Raw genomic sequence first — 21,113 nt, 5'->3', positions numbered from 1 at the left:
AACCCAAAGTCACAGGGAGCAAGGTCTGGGCTAGAGGAAGGGTGAAGAACTATTGTGATGCTCATCTTGATTAAATAGTTTGTGATCTTTTCTGAACACCCTTGGGACAAACTTTGTGCAAATCTTCCGCATCTTCAGTTCCTCATGAATAATTGTGTGTACAGTTTTCACACTGACATCAAACTGTGCACTTATTATCTCTTGACACACGATGGACCTTGTCCATGAAATTCTTTATTTGGCCAATCAACTCTGGTGTTCTGACTTCCTTACTCTTCATACACCGCTCATCATCCTTCAGACGCCCTGCCTTTCTTGAATCTCTTATGCCACTCAAAAGTTGATGCTTGATCCATGCAAGATGGTTCAAAGACAGTCTTAAGCATTCTAAACGTTTCTGTGGCATTTTTTGTCAAGTTTAAAACAGAATTTTATTGCACATCGTTCTTCTACAGTGTCCTCACGCCCAGATTGAATTTTGAAATTCACCAGCTATGATAATCAGGCATTAGTAGGGTGTATTCGAATTCCTGCTGTAACTGTTCATTTGAACCTGAAATCATAAAAATTGGTCAGTCATCTCAGAAGATGTATAGCAAAAATATACTGAATTTTCAAAAATCTACAACAATTTTAAATACCTGTACTAAAATAGTATGGAAATTTATTTAAGGCAGCTTTGTATTTTATTCACTTTGGACGCAAGTGAAGAATATAAATGAAAATCCCAATAAGTTTATCAAAATCTTGGATAAAATACATAAAGAGAAACCATTGTTCAGTTAAAAATGAAATTATATCTACATATGAGATTCAGTTAATTGTTACGATAACTAACAGAACAAAAAAGAAATAAAAAAAACAAATATGCATAAATAAATGTTACCAATGCAAGAAAAGTTACTCTTCTACCTACCTGTATAAATTTGTGTTTAAACTCCTTTTAAAGCATATTTTTCTTAAAAAAACAAAAACAAAACTAGTATTTACTCTTTTAAGTTAGAATTTTAAAAAATGGCTACCCACAAACCCTCATTAAATGTTAAAAATCAAAAATTATACAACATACTGTTAGAAACACATCAAATAATCAGTTGTGCAAATGTCATGTTCTACCTGTATTTTGTATAATTTTCGATTTTTGAGTGATTAGTGATACAAAAAATTTATTGAACATCCCTAAAAAGTTTGGATGGGCCATAAATGTGTAGCAGCCGACACCCGCAACATCACAGGCAGAGACTACTTCTCACGACTTCGAGATTTGAAATCCCTTTCTCCCTAGCTTGTCCAATCGCAAGCTATCATGTGACAGAGTATGTAAAGGGTGAAATCTGTAACCATTAACCCTCTTTCAACCTGACCCTGCCTGAGAGCAGACTTCGCCTGGGGCTTAGGCCCCCCAGGCTGAACGTGAGTACTATGAGCTAGCTATGGCTCTCTTCTAACTACAGTTTGTTTCCGCGTGCACTACCCAAACAAACTTTATCATTCTACAGGATTACCCAAATGAACCTTCTTTGTCATGCTAAAGAACATACAACTCCCTCACGCATGACAACACGTCAACACACTGAAGACTTTGCCCTTTCTTTCTCTTTTAATTAGATTCCTTTGTACCGATGGCTACTAGCTATAAACACGTGTAAACACAAGAACGCTTCCAGCTACTAACCCGTTTCTCTTTTGTACACTCTACTAACAAAGATAACAAATAAAGTTTGTTTATTAATATAGAATGAAACTCCATTTCCTTGTCTCATCTATATATATAAAAGCGAAAATGTGTATGTATGTATGTATGTTTGTTTGTGTGTCCGCTAAAAACTTTCGACAGACACGACAAAAATTCACAAACTCAGTATCATATTGAAGCCCCATCCTTCGCCCGAAAAATGTCGAAAAATTTGTCAAAAACGTTAATTTTTTTTCACCCCAAAATCGACAATTTTCCACAGGGGTGGGGGTCAACAAAAACCGTCCCCTCGTGACAACGACCGGTTCTACGCATGTGTCAGATGACGTCATGACCTGATTTAGTTTAAATAGTTGAAGAACTGACTAAATTTCATGTATGTCGCATTAGCTCAGTTGGTTAGCGCATTGGTTCATTATCTAAACGTTTTGGGTTCAAATTGTGGTCTGAGATGTCTTTTTTTCTTTTTCTTTTTTCGATTTTTTAAATTTAAATATTGAACCAGTGTTATTTAAGCCATTTTTCACGTAACGTTCGTTTTTCTGTTTTTTTGTTTTTTTTTTTACTTCGCTTATCCACCCCCGACCACACACCCAAAAACACCCGGGTACCCACCGATTTTTTAAATTTTAATATCGAAACAGGCTTATTTAAGCCATTTTTCAAGTGTTTTCCTTTTTGGTTTTAATGTTTGTTTTTCTGTTTTCTTTTTTGTTTTTTCGATTTTGACATTTAACATCGTTCGTTTGCCTTACGTTAGTTATTTTTTGTGTTTTTTTTTCAATGTTTTGATTACCCCCTCCTGCTTAAGTTTTAACGTTCGTTTTTATGTTTTCTTTTTTTACTTCATTTATAACAAACAAACCTGGTTATTGACCTCATTTGCTGAATAGCTATTTCTTACGTCGTCGTAACACTCTACGATTTCCATGTGGGCACCTGTCAATTTGGTTTTTACTTAAATAAATTCAAACATCTTTCAGTAACTCATTTTGGCTGGCCGAATGGTTCATGTTTTTTTTCACATTTTATTTTCCAACTTCGCCTCAGGGCTTCAATCCTACAAACTTTTACTCCTACCCCCCCCCGGTTTCTTTCTTATTTAACAGCACACACACCTCCAAATACCCGGGCAATGCCGGATACCCCCCGCTAGTCTATATATATAAAAGCGAAAATGTGTGTATGTATGTTTGTATGTGTGTTTGTGTGGCCACTAAAAACTTTCGACAGACACAACAAAAATTCACAAACTTGGTATCATATTGATGCTCCATCTTTCGCCCGAAAAATATCGAAAAATTTGCCAAAAACATTAATTTTTCACCCCAAAATCGACAATTTTCTACAGGGGGGGGGTCAACAAAAACCGTCCTCTCGTGACGATGACCGGTTCTACGCATGCGCCAGAAGTCATGACCTGATTTAGTTTAAATAGTTGGAGAACTGACTAAATTTCATGTACGTTGCGTGTTAGCTCAGTTGGTTAGCGCGTTGGTTCATTATCTAAACGTTTTGGGTTCGAATCGTGGTGCGAGATTTTTTAAATTTTTTTTCGATTTTTTAAATTTAAATATTGAACCAGTGTTATTTAAGCCATTTTTCACGTAACGTTCATTTTTCTGTTTTTTTTTGTTTTACTTTGCTTATTCTTAGGTTTTCATTCACCCCCCCCCTAAAAACATCCGAGTACCCACCGATTTTTTAAAAATTTTAATATCGAAACAGACCGATTTTTTAGAAATTTTAATATCGAAACAGACCGATTTTTTAAAAATTTTAATATCGAAACAGACCGATTTTTTAAAAATTTTAATATCGAAACAGACCGATTTTTAAAAAATTTTAATATCGAAACAGACCGATTTTTTAAATTTTAATATCGAAACAGACCGATTTTTTTAATTTTAATATCGAAACAGACCGATTTTTTTAATTTTAATATCGAAACAGACCGATTTTTTTAATTTTAATATCGAAACAGACCGATTTTTTTAAATTTTATATCGAAACAGACTTATTTAAGCCATTTTTCACATGGTATTTTTTTTTGTTTTTAGTTTTCTGTTTTCTTTTTGCTTTCTCGACCTTTACATTTAACATCGTTCGTTTGCCTTATGTTAGTTTTTTTTGTGTTTTTTTTTAGTTCGCTTTAATTTACTCGACTTTTACAAGCTATTTTCGAGATATGTTTTGATCGCCGCATAGCGGGGGAAACAGAAACTAGGTCAAACATCACGCAACTTAGCGTTGTCACACCTGCTAATTTCGGTTTATAAACCTCAACTTAACACACTTACCAATTCATCTGTTGCCGTCGTCGAGATGGTTAGGGCGCGGGGGGGGGATTCCATTTCCTTTCCACCTCCGCGTCAAAGGTTCGGGGTTCAAGCCTACCTTTTTACTAAAACTATTTTTTTCTTTTACACCTCTAAACAACCTGCCAACGTTTTTTTTTTTTTTTTTTTTTTAACAGAGTTGTTTTAATCTACCCCCCCCCCCCACAACACACGCCTCCAAAAACCCGGGCAATGCCGGGTACCCTCGCTATTCTTCTATAAATGATAATCATTTTACATTAAATTTATATACAAAACTAATTTCCTACTGGAAATTTTTAATTGATTGGTTTTTTTTGGGGGGTTTTTTTCCATCATGTAATCATGTAAAAGAAAAAGCAGAATCTCATTTTGGGAGAGTGATTTAGATAAACGTGTTAATGTACAAATTTGACATTATTGTTAATAGTATCACTATTATAATTTTTTTTTCTTTCTTTTTTTGTTTTCTTTTTACATTAAAGCAAATTAAACTAATAACCAACCAATTACAAAGAAAAACATTTGAGAAAAGTATTTAGAAACATTTACTCTTTTTTTAATATATTCCCTCTCCTGGAGTGTGTTTACATTTTGTAAATCTCTTTAAATATTTAGAAGTTTTTAAAAAATCGGAACCTGGAATTTAGAACAGAATCAGTAACTGTATCAGAATTGGAAAACATTTTGGAATTTTACTATTCAATGCCTCTGTTCAGTCTCAAAAGGCAAAGGATACCTCATATAGGGGCAGCTGCATATGTAATTGTGAGGCAAGGGTTGCGCAATCTCCAACCACACCTCTTCTGAATCGGCACTACCTAAAGACTATATATATATATATATATTTCGCTTTTTTTTTTTAATTGTACTTTGACAAGGCCACCATTCACCCATGTATGTTGTATTGTTGTCACATTTGGGTTGGTACATCTGTTATTAGTCTTCCACTCCTAGACAGGGTTCAAAAGAGTCACCAACCTGATAGGTCCTGAACTGTCATCTAGGCTTCAATCTCTCTCCCATTGATGAAATGTTACATCCGTCTGCCTGTTTTACAAATATTTTAATGGTAGATGTTCTGATGAACTACAACCCCTTGTAGCCCCTCGACATAAATACCCCTGACAAACCTGACAAGCAGCAAAGTCCCACCCCTACACAGTAGAGATCTCTAGATGTAGGAAGGCCTTCTACTCTAATAGTTTCTTCCCTAGAACTGCTAAACTTGGAAATTCCCTTCCAGCTTCCTGCTTCCCCAACTGTACTGACATGCAAAAGTTCAAGTGTAATGTGAACAGACATCTTGCTGCTCAACTCCCTACATAGTATCCCTGCAACTTATGTTCCTGATAGAGGCTCCTACATCAAAGTGCACTATGCTTTGTTATGTGTGAAAATGTAATTAAATAAAAAAATTGACACCTTACCTATTATTTATAATTAATGGTTATCATATTGTACTAAATTCTATACTAAAAAGGATATATCTGAAGAAGGTCGAAGGTTCCATCGACCCAAACGTTGTGAAAATAACATTGAAGAAGAGAAGAGTATTCCAAATTTTTTTTATTATTATTTTTCTTTTTTCTTTTCTTTTTGTTTTAATGCTGTAATTGATGAATTAAATTCTTCATCCTGCAATTCAAATAGGTTTTTGGTCATAAATGTTGATCTGAAAATGCAGAAGAATTTATTTGCATTCCAGAATACCGAAGCTAAAATTGTTGGTGCTAAAATGGTAATCGCTGCCACAATTTGTCTATGACAAGAGCAGATCTTGCAGGGTTTTTTTTTTTTTTTTTTGTAATTCTTTTTTTTTTCTTTTTCTTCTTGACCGTATAACATTCGAAAGATCAAAGAAAATTTTAAAGAATTTATTTTATTTTTAAACAAATGGTATCTTTTTTCTTTTTCTTCTATTTATGCAACAATAATTTGGTATGGCATGTGAATGGGGGAGAAAGACTATCGTGAGGGAGGGGCACTGAAAGAAAATTTAAGATATAATTTTACTCCATTTATTTTTTTGCTCAGTCAAAAAAATGTCCATTTGATCAAATTTGTCATCATTATCATCATCATCGATACAGCATCCATTTTACATACATAGATTTCCAACCTAACTTATCTCCGGACAGATTTTTAGTTATCTCTCTTTATCTCAAGCAGTTTCACTTTTGTTAGCATTTTATGCCTTTATTAATATTTTTTTCTTTTCTCTTTTGGTTATTCTATTCAGCAGAACTCTTAAAAAATGGCAAGTAATGACAGGAATTGTTCAGCAAATTCTGATCTCCATCCTACTGCTATTGCTGGTTTTAATGAGGTAAGATGCTATTGTTTGTTTTTTTTTTTTTGTGTTAATAGATTTTGATTATTGTTTAATTTACAAGAAAGAGTTAAGACTTAGGCTATAAGGAAAGGTTAAGTTTCCTCTCATTTTAACAATGCATCTCATCAGAATGCTTTGGTAATTATCTCCCCTTGGCAGGCTGAACCAGCTTCTTCCAAAGATAAAACTTAAGAGGAAGATCTCCAGACTGTAATGGAATGAGGCCAAAACTGGTTGGTAATATTCAATGCCACCAATAAGCTTATTTCTTTTAATAATTACAAGAAACCTTTACAACCACTGATTACCATGGCTAACAGTACACTTTTCTTTTCTTTTTTTTTTATAAAGGAGTCACTAATAGTAGAGGCCCAGGGGTCACTCGAGGTAAGGGTTAATGAGTGTGTGGTAGTCAATGGGAAAAGATCGTAGCAATCCTTAGTAATGGAAATTTGTTAAATTAGATAACTTAAGGGGACAGCTCATCAAGAATTTGTTTACATTGGACTTGAAGACAACCATATTGTAGTCAGTTCGAAAGCAGAAAAACGGAACGGTTCCACAGGCATGCAATTCTAAGAAAGAAGTTTTGTTCCTGAAATCTACGTTTAGGTTTAGGCACAGATAAAGAGTGGAGGAAATTATTGATTGTGATTTCAACTAGACGAGTGTTTTTCATTAAAGTCAGGCAAGAGGGGAGTTCTGTTCATGAAAATAACGATAAAGCAGAGACAGGCTCACATTTCTTCTGTGAGAAAGAGGTTGCAGGTAAGAGAAAATGGCATCCCCTGCTTGGCTACAAAATCTATTTTAAACTTGGTCAAAACAGGATAGGGTACTTCTAGCAGCTCCTGCCTAGATGTGGCAACAATACTCCATCCTTAAATGTACTTGGCTTTTCTACAGGTAGAGAATTACATCAACAGTGAGATATCTACTGGAGCGATAGAACGATCCCACCATTTTTTCAGCAGCCCTGAAAACGGATTGATGTACGTGTTCCGTCTCCGATCAAGAGTAAAGGTCAGGCCCAGAAGCTTGTCAAAACATGAAGCCTCCCCAAGACTTGAACCATTCATTTCAGTTGATGCTAGATGGAGATCAGAGCATTAATGATGTCAAGATTGGTTTTAGATGCATTAAAATTAACTACCTGAAAGTACTTTCCTCAAGATCCTAGGCTTAACATTCACAAACAACATGAATTGGAACAAATACATTGAAGTAATTGGTATAGCTGCTGTGAGGAAGGTGTACTCTCTCTACCGTGATAGAAGGTTACTCATACTTGAGAGTATCCTGTATCTCTACAAAGCCACTATTCACCCATGCATGGAGTATTTTTGTCACATCTGGGCTGGTGTGTCTGCTACTAGTCTCTCGCTCCTAGATAGTTAAAAAGAGTTGCTAACCTGATATGGATTTAGGCAAGCCCGTTCCACAGCAGATATCCTAACTGTAATCTCTGAACGTATATACCATTCACTGGACAAAACAGGGGAGGCTAGAGTGGTAGCACTCGATATATCTAAGGCTTTTGACAGAGTATGGCACGATGGTCTTCTAAGGAAAATTAGATCATATGGTATCAGTGGAAGAATGCACTGTCAGCCAAATTCCAACCTCTGTCTCATCAGAGAAATGTGACATCACTGTTTTACAAGTACTTCAATAGTAAGTGCTTGGATGAAGTCAAAGTGCTAGTACTTCCTCGATATAAATACCCCGACAAACGTGAGAAGCAGCAAAATTCCACCCCTACATTGTAGAGATCCCTAGATGCCAGAAAGCCTTCTACTCAAATAGTTTCTTCTCTCGAACTGCTACACTTTGGAATTCCTTCTCGGGCACCCGCTTCCCTGACTGTACTAGTATGCATAAGGTTAAATGTAATGTGAATTCCGTACATAGTATCCCTGTAAACCTGGCCCCAAATAATCGTGCTTTATGACTTAGTGGCACTGTGCTTTGTTTGGGGTGAAAAACAGTAAAAAAAAAAAATTTTTAAATTAGGTAATTTCCAGTGTATAACAAATTCACAAACAGTTCCTCAGCTGCATGTATATCCTAGTCAGAGAAGATTATATATAGGGCATGGTATTCCCGAATGGTATAATGTCACTTCAGTGTTCCTGGTGCTGTTAGGGTCCCAACTATGGGTTAAATAGAATCTGACTTAAAAAAAAAAAATACTCCATTAAAAATCGTTCCTCAAAATAACTAGATTCACCATTAAATAACCTAAAAAAAGGTTGATTTGCCGTAAAACAAAAACAACCAAACAACCAAATGGTATAATGTCACTTCAGTGTTCCTGGTACTGCTAGATCAGGCTGTCTGAAGATATTGGCTTCTTGAGACGAAATGCACCTAACATTGATGCTTTTTATTTTTCTACTTTCTTTTGCAAAACTTAATTAAGTTCTACAAAACCTAAACAAAAACAGCCCACTTTTTCCCCCTTTTTCTTCTTCTTCCCATTTCCTCTTTCTCTTTCTAACTCCCCCACTTCCTGTCTGATTTCCTAACTTAAAATGTACCAAACATTAATACTGTAACCGTTTTCCCTCTCCCTTTGCAAAACTCGTTCATGTTCTGCAGGGCAGGGGAAAAAAAAAACAATAAAATCCACTCTAAAACAACCAAACCAAACACTGCAAAGTAGCGATTGAAGATACAAAGAGTTTAAAGAATAAAAACCTTCCACAAAATAACTGGATGCAACATGAATACTATTTACGAAATGACTGGGTTTGGCATTAAATAACCCAAAAAGGATTGCTATGCCATAAAACAAAACTACTAAACCAAACTTCAGTGTTCCAATGTGCACAGGTGTGTCAATATAATTGTTTCGTACATCACAAGGATTAATATCATTAAAGGTCATCTTATTCTTTATATTGATTTGATGAAAGACTTTTTTTTTTTTTACAAAGGAGTCACCACTTATCAAGGCCTGAAGGCCACGTAACACTAAGAGTTAATATGTGTAGTGTAGCCATTGTGACACTAGCGTAATAATCGTTAGTAGTGGAAATTTGGTATAATTTGATTATTTAAGAGAACAGGTCAACAAGGACTTTGACTTGAAGATGACAATATTGTAGTCATCTGGAAAGCAGGCTAGCAGAACAATTTTACAAGTGGGCAATTCTAAGAAAGAAGCTTTGTTCATGAAATCCATTTTTAGATTTGGGAAGAGGTTGCAGGGAAAAGAAAAGGAGATCACCTTCTAGGTTATGGTAGTCGGTTTTGAACTCTGTCAAGGCAGGATAGGGTACTCTGCGCAGCTTCTGCTCAGATGTCGCAACAGTACTTGGCTCTTATACAGGTAAAGGATTGTATCAGCAGTGAGATATCTACTGGAGCAGTAGAATGATCCAACCATTTTCTTGGTGACCTTGGAAAGCCTGTCTCTGCTCTACTGTTATTTTCATGGCAAGTGCTCGTCTGAGCTTCAATCTATATTTCCTCCCAGCCAAATTTTTACAAAACACATTTGTCTAGCTATGGTAACTATCAACAATTGCCCCTACTCTCTATCTGTGCCTTAACCTAAATGCAGATTCCATGAACAAAGCTTTTTCTCTAGAACTACCTACCTATGGAACTCTGTTCTGCTGGACTACTTTCCAGCTGACTACAATATGGTCGTCTTAAAGTCCAATGTAAACATATTCTTGTTGAGTCATTCCCTTAAACAATCAAGTTATACCAGTTTCTACTATTAACGATTACTATGCTGGTGTCCTAATGACCACTGTACATTCAATAACCCTGATCCTTCAGTGGTCCTCGGGCTTTGATGAGAGGTTTCTCATTTGTCAAAAAAAAAATTACAATAACCGATTCTTTTCTAAATTCCAGATTTCGATACGATTAGCGATTCTGATTCCAGTTCTTTTAAAATCTTTCAATATTTAATGATAGTTGTTTTTTTTATTTTTTTCTTATTTGGATTACTTTAAAAAATATCTAAACGTAAAAATACAAGTGTATGGGGAAGTGATCTATAGCTTTTAGTTTTGCTGGTAGTTTAAAGGCAGTTAATATTTATCATTTTATCATTAGCATTGCAATGAAAAATTTTGAAGAAAAACAAGCTAAATAAAGATAAATAAGATTCGTTTTTGACATAGCAAAATCAGCACAAATTTTTTAATTACTGTAAGCTGGAGTGACTAGCCACGTGAGGTGACTTTGAGCCATAAATAAAAATAATAATGCATAAATAAATATTTGCTGTTGCTGGACCACAATGTGTTTTTAAAATTATGAAATCATATAAGACCTGGAAATTATGTTTAAAAATGCAGAGATCATATATTATTTACACAATATTACTTTGATTTTTATTATTGGCTCAAAATCATCCTGAGTAGCCAGAGTCACCCCAGTTTACAGTACTGATTTTGATATCCCAACATTTCTGAGTTTTAAGATTTCTGATTCCAATTAAACATCTGAGCACTACTAGTAACCTAATATTTTAACATTTCCTTTATTTTTAAACTACACATCAGGCAAAGACATTTTCATGGCGGAATAAGGCAAATTGGGTACATCTACTGTTTAAGCCAGGTTCACGCTCATAATGTCCACCCCATATTCCTCAAGTAGAATTGAATCCAAATATTCTATATCATCTATCTCATGAAACTAAACTAATGCTGTTAATTGACTTTTCAGAAAACTGCATCCTTGTATGATGCCAAGCGACCTGAATATAGCAAAGAAACAGTGGATGTTATTTTCAATCAGATGAACTTGGATAATCTTGAACCTTTAGGTAAATTGACATTGTTGTTAACTTGTTTGTTTTTTATGGAAATCGCTTCAGACAAGGACTGAAGCCACTTGATGTAAGGCGCTGAAAATAATATCACTTTAAAATCAAAATTTAGCCAATGATAAGTGTTTAATGGATAGATTCTGACCCAGAAAACAATAATTCTTTCCCCTTTATTAGAAACATCACTCGTGGAATGTGAAATAAAAAATAATAATGCATAAATAACTCCACAGTAAATATTTGCTGCTGTACTACAGTGTGTCTATAAAATTATAAAATCGTATAGGACCTGAATATTACTTCTAAAATGCAGAGATCATTTATGCAATTTTTTTTTTTTTTCTTAATCGCTCAGTCATTTCAGCTTACGGTAATCGTTTTTGTTTTGTAATCAGTGTACAAATATAGGATTCTGTTAGCAGTTTTTTGTAGGTTTGTAGTCAAGGAATTAAATGATAATCAAGTGGTCCTGCAATCTGCTATGGATAAGCTGAAAATAAAAACCATTTAAAAGGTTTTATCTTTCATAAATAATTTTTTTTATTTTTCTTTGTTTTGCAAACAAATCTCCATTGTTATTTCTGAATTTTTGAGATGAGGATTGGTTATTTATATTATTTGGATTCATTTGTTCTCATCTTGAGTGTGATTTTCACAACGCTTCGGCGACGTAACCTCCGATCTTCTTCAGGTGTATCTTGTCGAACTCGGGAATTTGGACGGAATTTTGAGCGGAACCCTTTATTTACTTCACGGGGGGGGGGGTAGCATGCTCTTGTTCCATCCGCCATGACTGGATAGAGGTCCTAAGTAATTTGCAATTGTATTTATTTTTTTTTTTTCGGTCGCCCACACTGAGGATTGAACCTTCAACCTTCAGGAGAATATCATTTTTACAATTCATTTTTCCAAGAAAAAAATATAATTGCGAATTACTTAGAACCTCTATCCAGTCATGGCTGATGGAGCAAGAGTACGCTACCCGCAGGAAGTAAAGGGTTCCACTCAAAATTCTGTCCAAATTCCTAAGTTCGACAGAAATATTCCAGAATTCAACAAGATACACCTGAAGAAGGTCGGAGGTTACATCGACCGAAACGTTTTGAAAATCACACTCAAAATGAGAACAGTAGTCCGATGAATAATAATATGAAATCTCCATTGTCTTCTTTATATTGTGTTAAATTCCAATTGAAATGAAACTGCAGCACTAAGCCTAAGCAGGTTTAACTGGCTTCCTCCAAAGGAAGAAGTTTCATGGGAGTATGAAATTGAAAAACGGTTTCCAGTTGCATGTATGCTTCAATAGGGAAGATGATGACGTTAGGTTTTTGCAGTTCTTGCCGGGAGATGTTGACGGCCTCCTACATACAGCGCATGGCATTCCCAAATTGGTCACCTATTTTACTACTGACCAGGCTTATCATTGCTTAACTTCAGTGATCTAACAAGAACCAGTATGTCAATGTGATTATGCTGTATTAAAGTACCATAAAAAAATAGATTCTAGCAACTTCTTGGTCACCCTATGCATATGATTGGGAACGGTTTGTGAATTTAATATTCCCTAAAGCCGTCATACTTCAGAGTAACCCAGCTCAACATTCCCAGGATGAATGCGGCGCCAGATCCTAGTAGTCCGAAGAGAAGAGCATGTGCTTATAAATATTACACTCCGCCACTCCTATAATGAAACGCTTGTTCTTGCCTCTTAATTATTGTTTACTAAAACTTTTAAGAATAAGTGGTCTGGTCTCTGGCTTTAGAAGCGCCATTTTTGGACACCGATAGCATCTTGAAGTATTGTCAAGGACCACACGAACAATTAATATAATTTGGGTATAAATTTATGTATTAGTGAAAAAAGAAAATGAAAGGTGTGTGTGTGTGTGTATATATATATATATATATATATATATATATATATATATATATATATATATATATATATATATATATATATATATAATGTACTATAGGTTAAGGAGATATACTATATAATGTACTATAGGTTAAGGAGATATACTATATAATGTACTATAGGTTAAGGAGATACACTATATAATGTACTATAGGTTAAGGAGATATACTATATAATGTACTATAGGTTAAGGAGATATACTATATAATGTACTATAGGTTAAGGAGATATACTATATAATGTACTATAGGTTAAGGAGATATACTATATAATGTACTATAGGTTAAGGAGATATACTATATAATGTACTATAGGTTAAGGAGATATACTATATAATGTACTATAGGTTAAGGAGATATACTATATAATGTACTATAGGTTAAGGAGATATACTATATGATGTACTATAGGTTAAGGAGATATACTATATAATGTACTATAGGTTAAGGAGATATACTAATTGAAATGTATTCTTTGTCTTACATATAATAAAAAAATTTCTAGATTTGAAATTTAACCATTTCATGCCATAAAATTTAAATTACTAAATTTTGATGTATTTATATATAAAATTTAAAAACTTTTTTTTTTCTTGTTTTCATTTTTAGAGCTTGTTTCTAAAACACCAGAATATTAGGTTACATAATGAAGGTTTTTGTTTGACTGAAACCGTAGCTTTGTTATTGACGTAACCATGTAATTTGTTTACCTAAAATGAAATATGTTTTCAGTATGTAGTTCTACTACTTGGCATAGTAATTACTAGGGCTAGGACAACAGCATATTCTTTTAATTGTTTTGACTCTCGAGTGTGTATCCGTTGATATCTTATATGCTTTTATATAGAGTGAAGTGGTTCTCGGTTGATTAACTGTGTCAGATATATACTCGAGAGTCAAAACAATGAAAAGAATATGCAGTTGTCATAGCCCCAGTAATTACATATAAGTAAATAACATAGTCATCATTTAAAAAGCGTAATAATGCAATACTGGAGCCATAAATATTTCTTAAAATTACCTCTTTACAAGGAACAAACACTCAATTTGTTGCCCATTTTCCAAATATTAGGCTTTTATTGGTAACAACAATTGTAAGGATGTTATCCACAAAAGCCTAACATTTTGAGCAACATTATGAGTGTTTGTTCCTATTAAAGTGGTAATCTTTACTCCTATAAATTTGTGTTTTTTTTTTGAGGGGGGGGGTCGTATTGATATTCATATTAAAAACCTTTTTTTTCTATTTATTTAAAAAGAAAATACAACTTTGTTATATATGGATCATGGAATTGCATTCATCTGCAAAAGATTTAGCTAATTTGTATATTCTTTGGACGTTATCCATAAAAGCCTAACATTTTGGAAATGAGTAATAATATGAGTGTTTATTCCTGTTAAAGTGGCAATCCGTACTCCTTTGAATTTTTTTTGTGTGTGTGTGTATTGATATTCATATTAAAAACATTTTTTTTTTCTGTTTATTAAAAAGGAAAATACAACTTTGTTATATATGGTGCATGGAATTTCATTCATCTGCAAAAGATCTAGCTAATTTGCATATTCTTTTAAACATTCATTTTAATTAATTCCCTATTAGTTTTTTTTTTTTTTTTTCGGTTTTCTTATGGGATGATCATCTTTAATTAACTATTATGTGTAATTATATTCATGCAGATATTCTACATGATTTATACTTGCATAATATTTGTGTAAAAAGGTTATAGTAAATAAAAACCTCTTTCTATATATATTGATGTATGCATACATATATATTTGTTTAAATATTTTGCCTACGAAACTCTTCAATCAGTTTTTGGTCTACAGACATGGAACTTTATATATAGGGGATTCGAACCCATGCAAAATTTTATATTTGGCTTTTAGCCAGGAAAAATCAGTGCAAAAGAATGAAAATTTTTAAAAAATGGAATTCGTCAGTTGAAGGTTGAACGACGGCATTGCAAATATGCATGCATAACGTAATAGCTATTGGTTCATATTTTAATTTTTAGCCTTGCAGCAAACATGTCTTCATAGCTCAGGCATTAACATCAAAGGAAAAAGTAAATCGTAAGCTAAATGTTTTGGTTTCGATTCTCAGTGGTGGTGCACAAGTCATTTTTAAAAAATTTTTGAAATCATTACTATATATTGGGTCCAATATAATATAATCTATAATATAGATCTCACCTTTCTGTTTAAATGTATGTATGTTTGTATGTCTGCCTAAAACTTTTGACAGAGGCAATGGATTTTCATGTCATCGGTATCACCCGGGCACCCAGACTAGTATAATAACAAATACAACATTTGCATTAATCAGAATATCATATTTAAGCTTATTTTACGACTGGGCAACACCAGGCAGCTTGCTAGTGTTAAAATAAATGAGCATGCATATAAAATATCAATAAATAAAACTTGAGAGAATAGAAGGGTCACCAGTTAGCAAGTGCAAATTGAAACATAAACAGTTTTGTAAATGCAAAAATTGAGAAAAAACAAAAATTTATTACAAAGCATCATTTGTATCCATTGTAAAAGCATATAAAAGTTCTTTTCAGTAAGTGTTCATCTATACAAACTTATGATTGATGAAGAAAATTGAGTTAATAGTTACAAGTAAAATTGTTTGAAGTCTTAATAATATGCGTATGTAAGTAATGTGTATGTGAACATTCGGCAGCATGGCATTGTGTATGTGTGTTGGTTTACCTTTTACTTGTTAGTGTGTAACTGTAAGTAGAAATTCGTTTCTGTTCACCTGACTTTCACTAGTGTGTAAAAATGTGTACATGAGATGAAGAGTGCTTGTATGTGAGTCATTGAGCCCTTTCTGCATTGCACCCCCCCCCCCGGCCAAAGGCATGGGTGGGTGTAGATAATACATTCTTGGGGTCGATATAGCTGGCTGGCGAAATCTCTCTTGTTTGTTTCATTGTTTGTTTTATTGGAGTTTCTAAGTTTGCATTGGTTTATTGCTTTCACATAGGCTTGTTTCTTTTGGGGGTTTGAAACGATTTTCATTGGTTGAAAATATGTTGAGTTAACACGTTCATGTGAAAACTGACTTTCTTTTAGAAGTGACAAAGAAAGCCAATCCAAAAGAAGCAGAAAGAGAAAGAGGGTAAGCTATGAGAGCCATATTCGTTTTAGTGTTAGTCCAAACCACTTATCAATTCAATCATTACAAATATTGCTATTTGATTTTGTTTCGCCTTTCTGTCGATATTGAATAGAAATTATTTTATTTGTTATGAATGTTTTGTTTTTTTTTAATTTATTTATTTATTATTTTTTTTTGTAGAAAATCTTTCAACGGACATTTTGGAATTGGGTGCTGGAACAGGAAAATTTACTAAATCCTTTTATCCGAGGTTGAATCAGGTTAATATTTTATTCTTAGTTGCTTGTATATAACCCATCACTCAATAAGTGTCGGCCCTGACACATAGATGTTGCCACTAATTAAATATACATATTATGTTTTATAAAGTACTAACCTTTAAATTTCTCCAAATTTTTCCAAAACCAAACTCCTATCCTTACATCATCAACGCTCTGATCCCCAGCTGGCATCAATTGTGATGGATGGCTCTCGTCTGGGTGAGGCCCCGTGTTTTGACAAGCTTCTGGGTTTGACCTTTACTCCTGATCTGAAATGGAACACGTACATCAAGTCTGTTGCCAAGGTCGCTGGAAAGATGGTGGGATCCTTCTACCGCTCCAGAAGATATCTCACTACTGATGCAATTCTCTATCTATATAAAAGCCAAGTATGTCCAAGGATGGAATACTGTCGCCATATCTGGGCAGGAGCTGCTAAAAACAGCCTATCCTGCCTTGACAGAGTACAAAATAGACTTCGTGGCTTGGTGGGGGATGCCCTTTTCTCTACCCTGCAGCCTCTCTCCCACAGAAGAGACGTTGCGAGCCTATCCTTGTTTTATCGTTATTTCCATGGCAGGTGCTCGTCTGAACTCCAATCTCTGGTCGCCCTTCACCAATCTTTCACAAAAAACACCCGTCTAGCTGAATCCACTGTGAAAAATTTCCCCCACTCTATATCTGTGCCTAAATCAAAACGCGGATTCCATGAACAAAGCTTATTTCTTAGAACTGCACGCCTGTGGAACTCTATTCCGTCTGCCTGCTTCCCTCCGGACTACAACTTGGATGTCTTCAAGTCCAATGTTAACAAATTCCTAATGAACCACCCCCTTAATTAAACACTTCATCAAATCTCCACACTAACGTAATGTACTTGCAATAACCCTTATCCCTGAGTGGCTTCCGGGCCTTGATAAGTGGTGATCTCTGTGTAAAAAAAAAAAAAAAATGACGGATGTGAAAATTCAAGTCCAATTGGATTACTAGTTTATAAATTAGTTATTTCTGTAGCGCTGCTGTAAACATGAAATGCCTAAAACTTAGTTGTCAAAATATAGTTACGATTTTTATAAATCAGCTGAGAAAAGGCTATGAAAGAACGCTAACTGAAGCTCACACCCCCTTTTTTTTTTAAATTAAAAAGTATGGACTTAAGTTACAGTTTATCTGTTGTTAGCCTCGTTCTCATTTTTTTTTTTTTTTAAGACAGCAACTATACTTTTTTGTCAAAGTTTATATCTTGGAGTTTCACATATGCACTGAAACTTACTATAACTTAATAGTTTTAATGTTATTTTTATAGTAACATAGAAAGAGTCCATGGAAACTGACAAACAGTGTTTATATATATATATATATATATATATATATATATATATATATATATATATATATATATATATATATAAACAGTTCCCCATTACATTTTAGGTAAAATTTTTGTAGAGGGAGGATTAATAATTTGCTTTCAACATCTGTTTTAATTATTAACACATAAGAAAATCAAACTGGTTTTTATAATCAGAATTTTTTTTTTTAGTTTGAAAATATTTTTGATACTTCTACATAACTAGCAGGGGTGCCTGGCGTTGCCCGGGGTGTTTGGAGCTGTAAAAGAATGAAAAAAAAAGTGTTAGTAGGCTGGTTCAAATGTGTGACGAGAAGACGGAAAACCTGAGATGTTACCGCTGCGGTATTAACGTCAAAGGAAGTGAAAAGCGTTTAAATTTAGCGACGTCAATCAAAAGTTGTTGACTCTCTGATAATTAGGTCAGGAGTCGGCGAAGAAATGAAATCTTTCGTATTTATTTTCTCCACCACGAGGTCGTTCCCAGCTCCCAAGTGTCCAAATGAATAGCAATTGTCTGATATGAGGAGTTTCCCCCACACTGATCAAAGCTAATTGCTTTCTGGACGTCTCCGGCATGAAGCCGGAAAACTGCTTTCACTTTTGTTAGTTTTGCTTTTTATACGAAAAACACGAGAGAAGGCAGAGTAGCGAGAATTTTATAAAATAAAAATTGCTCAAATGAAGGATAGAGACGACCTCCTTTCATAAATTGCAGATATTATAATCTAGGGAGTATATAAAAATTTCTAAGAAATAGTGCCCCCCCGAGTGCCCCCCCCCCAAAAAAAAACCTTTTGCCTGACATACAAAAACAAGCACACACACATTTTCGCTTTTATATAATAGATTAGAACCATTTTTTTTTTCTTTTTAAATCCACACCTAACCCTAAACTAATACAAACCTAGGTTTTAGGCTTAGGGCAGCAAAATTCAGAGTAATTCAGTTCAAATTCTGTAGAAGTACTAAAAAATTCCAAATGCAGTGATCCCACACTATAACATCTAAAATATTTTATGTATATTTTTTAACTAATTAAATCATGCTTTTATATTAAATTCAGGGCAACGTCGGTAAACGGGTCTTGCTAGTTAGCTTATAAATTAGTTATTAAAGAGAAGTTATTATGACAGATTTTCAAAACTATGAAAACATCTAAATCTTATATGTTGATTAAAGCATTGCTTTCTGATGTTGAAAAAAGTAGTGTTATTTGGACCCTACTCAATCAGAAACAATTGTTAAGTGTAACATTGTCTGTAGACTGACACACATTGTGTGCAGTTTCAGTTGCAAAGGAGACCAAGACAAATAATAGGAAATAACTCCAACTTGCTTGTTCATTGTAGCAACAGCATTTATTTCCTCATTGTTATGGCCATGATGTCATCCATGTGATCTAAAATGTTCTCATGAGATTTCATCCCTCACGTGATCGTTCTTTCTCTTTTTTTATAGTTCATTTTTTTCCTCACCAGTGATGTCACTTCACATGCGTTTACATCCGCACATCCGTGTGCTATGAGGATAATAGTCCGCAAATAAATAAATACATTTCATCTTTTTTTTTTTTTTTTCAACTATAACCTAAAATAAATTTCAGCAAACAATCTCCTTGAAGAGACAGATTGATTATTCAAATATAAATAACATTTATTGTCATATGAAAATGCTGTCTATTTTATTAATGTTCACTTAAGTTATTTGAAAAACATGTAGCAGCCTCTCTGGTCTCTATTCACTTGTGGTAATTGATAAAGACTTTGGCCATGGAATAAATAAAAAATAAAAAACTGTTTAGGCATTAAAAGTAGTTTCATGTTGGTGTTCCTGTTAAATATTATTAATTTATTGAATTAAAAGCCATGTTTAATTTCAGAAGTGCTTCCTATGGGTAGCTATTTTGTATAAGTCCTGGAGATGAGTTTTCGGTGTGTAACCATTCTGTATAAGTCTCAGACTTAATAATTTTGTAGACTAGGAGCAAAAAGTCTTTCTCATGTGAACATGAAAAAATTATGTGCAGGAATGCTAAAACATTCAATATTTTTAAGGAGCAATTCTAGTTTCTGATTGGTTGCTAGCAGAATGTGACTCCATTTGATTGGTCAGTTCCTATAGCTAGTGTCTATAAGTAGAACCTTACAACTTTTTTTAATCATACTTTGTAATTATATAAAAAAAAATATGGCAACAATTATTATTCATACATGCTATTAAATCGGAAATCATTTACAGTTAAAATTTAGGTTTTGTTTATTAGATCAAATTCAATGGCAATTTTGCTCTGCTTTGGCTTCTTTCACATAACGTAGAAACTTTTCAAGCTTTTCTCAATTTAAGGTACATAAATACTAACTGGATTTTAAATAGAAATTATTCCCCATTTAGTTATCTATAAATATAAAAGCGAAAATGTATGTATGTATGTATGTATGTATGTATGTATGTATGTATGTATGTGTGTGTATGTATGTATGTATATATGTATGTATGTATGTATGTATGTATGTGTGTTTGCTTTTTGGGTATGTCTGTAAAAGGCTTTTTTCCGAGAAGCGGTCAGTTGGCTCACAACTTCTTAAAAACTTTTTATATCACATATAATTCATAATATCTACAAGTTAACAATGGAGGTCACCTGTCTATTTAATTTGCTCGACTTCGAAAAGATAAATATTCATCATTTTTCGCTCACGCATGTGGATTAGGCTTTTTCGTATAATAAAAGCGACACTAATTCTGGCGGTATTTTTCCCGTTGCGATCGCTGGAAATGTCCGAAAGCAATCTGATTTTATCAACGTGGAAATATTTTCCTTATATCAGACAATTGCTATTCAATTTGGACAATCCCCCTTTTTATGGGGAGCTGGTTTCCCCTCCCCCAACATCTTGGGAAAATAAAAATAAAAAAAGCGTTCCCGCAGTAAATGAAATACTACCCTGCAGTCAAAGTTGACCTCATTAAGTCATTAAAACGTGCTCCTGCCAATTCTAAATAGTTAAAGAAATTCAAACGTGTTTCCGTTAGTATTTCGCGGTGGCCCAATGGTTAACATCGCACGTTTTTTTTTTTTCACACTTTAATTTCCAACTTTGCCTCAAGGGTGAGGGTTCGATCCTCATACTTACCTACCAAATCTTTTTATTTTTTATTTTAACCACTCCTCCCCCGGAGTTTTGATTTACCTAAAACCACACACACCTCCAAACACCCGGCCAACGCCAGGTACCCCCCGCTAGTCTATATATATAAAAGTGAAAATGTGTGTGTGTGCATTTTTGTGTATGTCTGCCAAAGAC

At 34.0% G+C, this 21,113-nt stretch overlaps 1 protein-coding gene across 6 annotated transcripts in view; it reads left to right on the top strand.

The window, feature by feature from the left end:
• Positions 1-21,113, top strand: part of LOC145291252 (uncharacterized) — a 207,057-nt gene that overhangs the window by 126,360 nt on the left and 59,584 nt on the right. For 3 of the 6 annotated variants that reach the window (XM_080136860.1, XM_080136858.1, XM_080136861.1), the window contains exons 2-4: positions 6,260-6,343; positions 11,042-11,141; positions 16,375-16,454. In XM_080136860.1, the coding sequence (XP_079992986.1) occupies positions 6,272-6,343; positions 11,042-11,141; positions 16,375-16,454 (252 nt within the window). In that variant the 5' untranslated portion in view covers positions 6,260-6,271. Of the gene's footprint in view, positions 1-6,256; positions 6,344-11,041; positions 11,142-16,374; positions 16,455-21,113 lie in introns of all 6 variants that reach the window. The other 3 variants (XM_080136862.1, XM_080136857.1, XM_080136859.1) reach the window with 1 other exon arrangement.

The sequence above is a fragment of the Euprymna scolopes genome, chromosome 12 (genome assembly GCF_053919585.1).
Source record: "Euprymna scolopes isolate OS-2025 chromosome 12, ASM5391958v1, whole genome shotgun sequence".
Lineage (NCBI taxonomy): Eukaryota > Metazoa > Mollusca > Cephalopoda > Sepiida > Sepiolidae > Euprymna > Euprymna scolopes.
Note: the sequence above shows the minus strand (reverse complement) of the source record. Positions and strands in the feature narration are given on the sequence as shown.